We start from the raw sequence: 9,842 nt of genomic DNA, 5'->3' as shown, positions 1-9,842 counted from the left end.
GAGATGTAGTGTTGCAATTGCCTAATAATAGGGCACCATGCTCGTAGCTGTGGAGCACCGGCATGACCCATCACTCAAGTCCCTTTCATCGGGACCAACCCTACACACGAGAGTAGTTATAAATCCAAACGCTTTAGGAAGCAATTTTCAAAGTGGAGTAATAAGGAAGGCACTCGTGTCCACATAACACTGGCTAAACACCTCACTTCCACCACCAATGTTGGTGCTGTCCAGATATGTCACCAATGCGGTGAAATTGGACACTTCAAGAAAGATTGCCCGATAGCGAAGAACTCGGGTGCAGATGGGAAGATTCTTTGGATCACAGCTGCAGGAGAGCCTACTCTGGAGCCCTCTTTAATGTAACTTAGGCGTGTTGTTGTAACAGACTTATAAACTATCCAGAACTAGTGCAACTAGGGTCTTACCTTTTGCGAGATCTTGTCTGCATAGGGATGCTCGTGCTGCGTATACTTGTCTTTTGTAGTATACCTTATTCGCAGCAATGGTCTTGTCATAAGTCTAAAGTACTGTAACTCTGTTCATGGTTGCACGGTTGTGTTTTGTCTGTAAACGTCTTATGTTCAAATCTAATGTCTTTAAGTTTCAGTATGATTTCGACATTATCATACGACTCGATTCAATTTGATCCTCACAAAAACAGCTTCATACGTACATCGCTTTCTTCTAGATCGCTTTTCCAGCAAAGCCGTCATATCAAAACACCGAAGTACTCATGCCAGGAGTACCTCTTAGTTATTTTCTTTCCGAAGAAATCCCCGAAGTACCACTCGTGCAGTACATCAAGTTTAATCCATGGATTCATGCAATTGATCTATCACTGAGGAATGTATACATAAGAGGGATATATAATCAAGGTTGAACAGATTTAGAATTGATGATTCCTCTTTAACTTCTTTTTCCTCGAAAGGAAGTGAGCTTAAAGAAGAATCAGTTATTCGACTACCTTTTCAATCTTAATTATATACGACTCGTATACACGAGATTGTGATTGTGAAAACATGTATGAATTCTAATATGAACTTCAGGACGGAGAACTGCCTAAGCCTATGAGTAATCGCATCGTCATGTGAACAAACTTAGAACCCAGTACGACTCTTGTAAACAGATCGCCCTATAGTCTAAACACCTACGGAGATACAAGAATAGTACAGACAACTTAACGAACTACACATAAATAGAATTAGAAGACTAGGCTTCTCACCCTGGAGAACCTCAGTCTTATTCTTCCGGAGATCGACGGATTGCATCGTATGTGCCTCGGATATCGAGGACTCTGTCAACATTTTTCATTAGAAATCGTTATCTCTGCCGCGCATAGATGAAATGGTTGAGCAAACGCAAGGAAAGAATTACTTTCAAAAATGGATCTGAGATCCGAATATCACCAGTTCGAGTGTTAGGGAAGGATGTCCGGAAGACTATCTTCCGAACTCGATGCGGACACTTCGAGTCCGTAGTGATACCCTTCGGATAGGACCAACGCGCCCATAGCTTTCATGAGCTAAATGAGTAGGGTACGTCTTTCTTACTTGGATCAGTTCGTCATTTCTCCATGTAATGACTTACTTATCTACCCTCTTAGTAAGAAGAAACCCATGGAAACATTTCCTTCAGAGGAACTTTTCGCAAAGTTCTATAGGCACGAGTTTTGAAATTAAAGAGTCAAATTCCTAGTGATGTGGGAAATTTTGAGTACTCTTACAATTTGTCAAAACCGTTGAGAATTTGTCGACACCAGAGACACCGACAGAAATTCGCCAAATTCTAGGTCTTACCGACCTACTGTCATACTTCATCCAGAACTCCTCGTAAATTACAGAAACCCTTTCGACCTTGACCCAGCAAGGAGTGGCCCTTGACTGGGAAGTTAAACAAGAAAAGGAAACTTTGGAGATTCCAAGTGAGAGACCCAATTCTTTAGGAAGTCTCACTTGGGAACGGCTTAATACGCTTCGTAAAGCGTGGAAAGCTAAATCCAAGATAGACAAGACCTTTGAGATTCTTACCAGAATCAGTCCTGTATCTCGCAAACTAGACCTACTCCGCGAACTCAGTAACGTACATTCTACTCTTCGCGTCTCGATCGTGAAACCATACTTTTCCGTTAGGAATCTTGTAAGTCCACTCGTCGAGATCCTCGCCTTCGTATTAGAACTGTAGTGACCCTCGACCGAGAGGTCAAGAGGACGAAGCAACGCCGTCGCCAGTTAGTGAAGGTTCGTTGGAATGCCAACCAAGAACCCGATTTCACTTAGGAGCGCTAGAACCAATCGATTAGGAAGTTTCCTCCTCACGACTCGATCATTCTTACCTACTTCCTTACCTAAATTCTAATTTCGGGACGAAATTCCCTTCAACAAGGGGATGATGTGACAACCCGAAATTTCCATTCTAAACAAACCATTTGAAGCCAGTAGAAGTAGAAAAGTTACAGTGAAAATTCAGACTTCGAGTATAAGTTTGGCAGTTTTTCAGGATTTACACTTAAGGAAATATCAGGAGAGTGGATGCACCAGGGTTTCGTGCAACACTGTTATTCCGATACTCTATGATATTAGAGTTCATTCCGGGAATAAAAATATTTTCTGCCAAAAATCCTAGGACTATATATAGAAAACTGAACCATATTGGTTCATTAGTTACATTTCCATTTAGAGAAAAGTCAAAATTCTCTCTCATGGATCTTCGGGTTTTTATCCCAAATCGTGAGTACTTCGATCTAGTTATATTATATAGCTTAGATTGTGTGTTATAACATCAAAATCAGACTAAAACCCCAAGATTTGGGAGTTTACCGCCCAAGAACACTTGGGGAGTAAACTCCACCTTAAGGGCTAAAAGTGTCCCAAAGTCCCTCAAAGCCTTGGAACTCGAACTAGAACCCACCATTGCATGTTTAGGACAACAAAATCAATTAAAATCAAGGATGAAAAGTGAGTTCACGGCCAAGGATGTTCCAGGGCCGTTAACTCCATGTTTAGGTGTCAAAATGCCTTGAAAATCTTCCTTAAGCCAAGAGACAAATTAGGACAAGTACCCTAGTGTGTTTGGGGCTAGCAAACAACACTAAAACACCAAGAAAAGGGTGTTCATGGCCCAAGATGCTCCAGGGCCGTGAACTCCAATAAATGGTGCCAAATGGTGCCATAAATCCTCCTAAAGCCTTGGACAATTGCCTTAATGCATTCCTTGATAATATAAGGACTTGAAAGCACCATAAACCTTCCCCCAAAGGAGATTACGGCCGTAATCTCCATGGGATATGGTCCCAGGGCCGTAAACCCCCATAAAGGGGGCAAATGTCACCCAAACACTTGACTAAGCCTTGAAACAATTCATCAAACTAGTTGTATAAATGATAGGCTTCATTTAGAGACCTTGTTGAGAGTTTACAGCCAGGAGTTTACTCCCCTGGGCCGTAAACTCCAAAGCATATGGTCATTTGACCATAAACTCCCATAAGAGGCTTTGCACTCCTTTATTGCAACCCATTTGCCTCCTAGCACTTGACCAAAAGTGTTTTCCTCGCATTAAAATGCTTATACTTGTATAATTAGTGTTTTAATCATTAATTATTTATATACATATGTCTTCATATGTAATTAGGATCATTGTGTGTGTCTAAAGTCTTCACTTGACACCAAGCACTTGTCCGGTCCTTCCTTACGATAACAGTCCGTTCAATTCCAATCACTTACTGCAGGTGAGTTCATACCCCTTAATCAATGTTTTAATTATTTTTAAATGTTTTATGTGGGGGGGGATGCAAGTAGAATCATGCTACTTCTTATATCAATCACATGTGATTAATAAGCAGCATTCAAATGATTTAATACTCATTAGCCGTTTTACCAAACAGTTTCCTTCAAATGTTTTTCATAAACACTTTATGTGTTTAATACTCCTTATTAAACTGTTCATTTTACTCGGTATATTACATTTCAAACTTATTTACAATTGTGTTTCAAACAAATGTTTCTTTATACTAAACTGTTTTATCAAACCCATGCCTTCAAACCGTTTTATAGATTGACATCAAGTCGATCTTTTCTTAAGATAATAATTATGTTCAAAGGTTTTACAAAACTTATTTATGCTTTTATATTATAAATTGCATGCCTCTATATGTATAGTTATATAAGAAATGTTTAAAAGACTTAGGAAGGCTATCTACCCTATTTCCTTTTCGTGCTTGAGATGTGGTCTGGTGGGATATCGGGTACTCGTCCGAAGGTCGTTTAAATATTAGTTATATAACATATGTACATATATAGTCATAAAGGCCCTTCCAGTTCATCCCATGCCCTTGGGTAGCAAGGGTATACATCCATGTCCATACGTACCAGTTAGATTACTAGTAAACTACCATATGGGTAGTTTAGGAAGATACTAGAACTATTACTAGAATGCGATATCATACAATGAGTCAGTTCATTCATGAGTCAATACTTTCTAGATAGAGAGAACATACATTACTATGAGAACATATACATTACATTACTATGAGTACATATACAACTATACTAGGAGAAGAACATATACAACTATACTAGAGGAAGAACATATACAACTATAGTAGAGGAAGAACATATACAACTATACTAGAAAGAGAACATATACAACGATACTAGAACGAGTAACAATACATTACATATACATATATACATTGACAGAATTGTGATCCACTGTATCGGAGCATGCCTTAAATGTCATGGCCCGAGTTGTAGCTATAGTCTCTTGTAGGAAGAGCGTGAGTTTGCGTATAGATCTATACTGGATTGACTATCCTACACCTTGCTGCTAAATACAGCCGGACCTGCAGGTTTGCGGGTGCCAAACGTCATTCCGTTTTACGACCATTCGTATGTCGTTGTTACCAGTCGATAGTATGGTGCAATTAATCACATAATACCTTAATATAAATCCGGTTTAAGGTAGTTAGTACAGTAGTAGTTCCTATAATACAACACTACAGTACTACATTAATTTCCCCTTTTCATATATTTAGTGATCATTTCACATAAAAATTTAATGTAAAAACTATATTTTGATAATGATAGTTACACTTGGGAAAATTACACACTTTTACAAGAAACGAACATTTAGAACAATTAAGTCTTGGTAGAAGACACCGTTATATAAAGTAGGAATCATAGGGATTTCTAGCTTTTTTTTTCAAACGTTTACAGTTGTTTTACAAACATTTTTATACTTACAGTTCATCTACATTTTCCATACTTACAGTTCATTTACAAACAATTTCTTACATACAAATTAAGACACTAAAATACTTATGATCTCACCAGATTTAAAGCTGATACTCTCTTTCAAAATAACTTGTATCCTCAGGTCAACCATAGACAGGTACCGATGCAAGGTTCAGGGAAGATGGTGCTCGATCAAGACACATCTTTCATTTTGATTTATGCTTTAGTGTTTATCAAAATTTGACATAACACACTTGTATAATAATTATATTGTTAATGCAATGGATGATGTTGTTTCTTGTTTACTACTTTACATTGTTGTGATACTGTACACGACGTCCTCCGCCCCAGAACATTTCCGCCGTTCCGGTTTTGGGGTGTGACACCAATGCATCCAATACTCATGTCTTACTAAGGCAAAAAAAACAATGTCTTTAAGTCTCCTTCCTCATATGATTATCCTTTGGTCAGAGTTCACATAGGAACGTTACACCCACCCTAATGTAGCCCTTTTAGTTATCCTTGCTGGTGATCACCATCAATAAAATAGATGCCAGGTGTGGAACAAAAAACAAACAAATCTTTCCAATCTCGCAAAGAAACACCTACGACAGCTTAACAACATAGAACTAACATCAGAGACATGAGATTGCATTTTTTAAAACTCGTGTTCAGTTAGATCTAACTAGATTTGGACAGATCTGGAGTAGGAACACTATAAGAGTCAAGAAGAAACCATCGTAATCATTCAGATCTAACAAGATCAAAGCATGAAGCACGAATGAAAGTCGTTAGAAACATGAATCTGCTGACAGACCATCGAAAACAGTAGACGGAGGCGGTGGTTCACCATAGATCGCATACCATGAGTGATTGGTGGTTCGATGGAGTGTTGGTTCAACTGTTAGAGAAGGTAATGACAATATTAGATTAAGACAGTGGTAACCAACGGAGACTTGTTTTTGTCCGATTTGTTGCGTAAAACGATGGTATTATACCGGTGATCGGGGGTTGCGAAATAAGAAGAGATATGGCGTTAGTAGCATTTGTGTGACCGTTGTCTACGACGACATTGATAACAGTTTTCATCAGATAAGGTTAAAGAAGATGAGAAAATGATTTTTTTAGACAGAAAAATTATGTGTAGATTTAGGAAATAGATATAAAATATGAAAATAGGTTCAATTTTTATAATATTACGGTTATATTATTCTCTTATTTTAGCTATCGACAAAAATATACGTCATAAAATTTGTAAATATTTATTTGAAAAATGACAAGGATTCTGATATTTTTTAGTTACTACTCACTCTCACACACACACTCTCTCTCTCTCTCTCTCTCTCTCTCTCTCTCTCTCTCTCTATATATATATATATATATATATATATATATATATATATATATATATATATATATATATATATATATATATATATATATATATATATATATATATATATATATATATATATATATATATATATATATATATATATACCATCCGTGTTTTTCCATTTTAGATATCGTCCGTCAAAAATTTCTCAAAAGATGAACCTTTCCCTCATAATCTTCATCACTCTTCATCTTATTCGTCCATCCTTTTCAAAACTCTTCCATGGAGACGACGATCATCAAACCAGTTGCATAAACCCATTTCTGGATCATCAAAATTCTTCATTGAAAGATCATATACTAAAGCTGTCAAATCATGTCGAAACAGCCGAGTGGATCAAGAAAATAAGAAGGGAAATTCATGAATACCCGGAACTCGCTTTTGAAGAATTTCGCACAAGCTCCATTATCCGGCGAGAACTGGAGAAGATGAGTATTGGGTACCGGTGGCCCGTTGCCAATACCGGAGTAGTTGCCCGGGTTGGCTCCGGTTTACCGCCGTTTGTCGCACTTAGAGCAGATATGGATGCTTTACCCATTCAGGTTCATTTCAGTTTCTTCAACATTTATTATTAAAAGTGACACATGTTTAAATACATATATTACTATATAATTAAATACCCACACACCTATCACATAGAATTTGAATCTTTATGTTTGACTTTTTCATGCACGATTTGCAAATACTTGATCCATGGAACACTTCTTGATGTTTAAAGATTTAGATTCTTTTTTTTTTGACCCTTTTCTAATTCTTTAAGTATCTTAAATTGGGTTATTAATTTCGGGTTTCTGCCCCTATTTTCTAACTTACTTTTTTAACTTCTTTTAGGTTATAAGAACTTGTATTTATGTAATAGGAACTGGTGGAATGGGAGCATAAAAGCAAGATTGATGGTAAAATGCATGCTTGTGGACATGATGCACATGTCGCAATGCTTCTTGGTGCTGCCAAAATCTTGAAACAACTCGAGACCGAATTACAGGTAGGTAAACTGATTATCATAAAGATGAAATGGGGTTCGATTAATTCCCTCAAAAGTAATTTAATTTGGAGTAATTTAGGGCACTGTGGTATTGATATTTCAACCAGCTGAAGAACAAGGAGAAGGAGCAAAACAGATGATCAAAGAAGGTGTTCTTGACAAAGTGGAGGCCATTTTCGGCCTTCATTTAGTCCTCTCCTCCGATACCGGTGTAGTTGCGTCTAGATCCGGCGACTTCTTGGCGGGGTGTGGCTTTTTCAGGGCGGTGATCCATGGCAAAAGAGGTTCTCAAGATTCCGTCGATCCAATTTTGGCTGTTTCGGCATCTATAATTAGCTTACAACATATTGTATCTCGAGAGGCTGATCCATTAGATATGCCTGTAAGAAACCGGATTCAAAACACAAAACCCTAATCAATGATATATACCCTTGAACAGTTTTTATTCAAAGTTATTTTGCAGGTTGTTTCTGTAACAATGGTGGATGGTGGAACTGGGCTTAATGCAATTCCAGATTCAGTCTCCATTGCTGGAACTTATAGAGCTGTTAGCAAAAAGAGCTTCTATGCACTTGCAGAAAGAATACAAGAGGTGATAAAAACTCAGGCATCTGTATATCGTTGTTCAGCTACAATTGACTTTGAAGGTCCGATTGTCTCTCCAACTGTTAACGACGAGAGGATATATGAGCATGTAGTGAAAGTATCGGAGATGATCGTCGGAAAACAGAATATAGAGGTGGCTCCTCCGATCATGGGAAGTGAAGATTTTGCGTTTTATTTGGAAAAGATTCCGGGGACTTTAGCTTTTCTCGGGATAAGAGATGAGAAGAAGGCGATCATCCATTCGCCGCATAGCCCTTATTATGCGGTTCATGAAGATGTGCTTCCAACAGGATCTGCGCTTCATGCTGCTTTTGCTTATACATATCTTTTGAAGACATCAACAAATGTCTGTGTTTCCTAGTTGTGTGTGTGTGTTTTTTTTTTTTTTTTTTGAATTATAAAACGTCAAAGGACTCATTTTGTGAATTATAAAAGACTGCAATAGTTGAATAATGAATATTACTTTACACCAATGTAAAAATTAAAGAAAACGATATATTTATGGTCCATGTGTTTCTTTTTTGCTTTTTTGGAAAAAAAAAACATTTTTATTCCCGATTGTGTCTCCGGGTTATAACACATTTGAAAAAAATAAAAATTGCGTGTTTTTAAAGTATATTTTTGACTTTTTATCCCATAAAAATAATAGCTTCTAAATTTGAAAAAAAAAAATTTAACAGGTTGTTAGTGGTTAAAATTAATATTACCAGGTTGTTAGCGGTCAACTTCCAGAATAGTTACCAACTTCCATAATAGAACCTTAAACTTATATCGGCATACATTACAAGAAATATACTCTTTAGCGGCGACACTATTACTGGCGACAAGAGACTTTACCGGCGATTTTATCTAAAGTCGCCGGTAAAAGCCCCGTGTCGCCGGTAACAGTGTCGCCGCTAAAGGGTTGTCACCTGAATCCGCACTTTCCCCCTCTATTGCATCTCAACCGTTCGATGAGATATCCAATCCAACGGCTGGGGTGCCTTATCCTGTCTAACCTAATACCGGCGACACAGATGTCGCCGCTAAAGGTTAAAAAAAGTCGCCGCTGATAGTCCGCTAAAAATGACGCGGTATCCTTCCCTCCAGTTTGTCGCCGCTATTACTCATTGTCGCCGGTAAACCCCTGGTGTCGCCGCTATTGCCTGTCGCAGATAAAAAAAAACGCACGCAGATAACCTCCCTTCTTCATTTTCCTTTCTGTTTGCTTCCAATTTCCTTCACCATCTCGCCGATTTCCTCTTCAATCTACTTCTTCCAAGCAAATTTCTCCCAACATTGTTCCAAGCAAGTGTCTCTAGGTGTGGTTAAAGCTTTGGGATCAATTTCTACCTCAATTTCTTGAAGAAAGGTAAGTTTTTTTTGATGATTTCATTTTTATTTTGTATGAATTTCGATTTCTAGCTTTATGTAGTGATTGAATGATAATAAATTGTTCATATTCTTGTTTTTGGTGGTGTTGTTTTGGATTAGAAGCAAGTTATTCAATTTTTTGTTTGTGGTTATTGGATTGCAATTAGTTGTATAGCTTCAAGTTGTATTTATATGTGAAATTATGTGCAAATTGTCATATGTGAAAATTAGATTGTATATTCCGTATTTGTTTGAATATATGTGAATTTGG

At 37.5% G+C, this 9,842-nt stretch overlaps 1 protein-coding gene across 1 annotated transcript; it reads left to right on the top strand.

Annotated features, from left to right (window-relative positions):
• Window positions 1-6,739: 6,739 nt before the first annotated feature.
• Window positions 6,740-8,727, top strand: LOC111911095 (IAA-amino acid hydrolase ILR1-like 4). Its single transcript, XM_023906880.3, has 4 exons — window positions 6,740-7,169; window positions 7,487-7,612; window positions 7,692-7,994; window positions 8,076-8,727. Exons 1-4 carry the CDS (start codon window positions 6,783-6,785, stop codon window positions 8,577-8,579), a joined length of 1,320 nt encoding a protein of 439 aa, XP_023762648.1. The 5' UTR covers window positions 6,740-6,782; the 3' UTR covers window positions 8,580-8,727.
• Window positions 8,728-9,842: the final 1,115 nt, after the last annotated feature.

This window comes from Lactuca sativa, chromosome 8 (genome assembly GCF_002870075.4).
Source record: "Lactuca sativa cultivar Salinas chromosome 8, Lsat_Salinas_v11, whole genome shotgun sequence".
NCBI lineage: Eukaryota > Viridiplantae > Streptophyta > Magnoliopsida > Asterales > Asteraceae > Lactuca > Lactuca sativa.
The sequence above is the reverse complement of the archived record's forward strand: the minus strand, read 5'-3'. Positions and strand labels throughout refer to the sequence as shown.

Coding starts and splice junctions, on each gene's coding strand:
- LOC111911095 (XM_023906880.3), top strand. CDS start 6,783: ATGAACCTTTCCCTCATAATCTTCATCACTCTTCATCTTATTCGTCCA. Junction 7,170..7,486: donor TGGATGCTTTACCCATTCAG/GTTCATTTCAGT, acceptor TTTATGTAATAG/GAACTGGTGGAATGGGAGCA. Junction 7,613..7,691: donor AACTCGAGACCGAATTACAG/GTAGGTAAACTG, acceptor GGAGTAATTTAG/GGCACTGTGGTATTGATATT.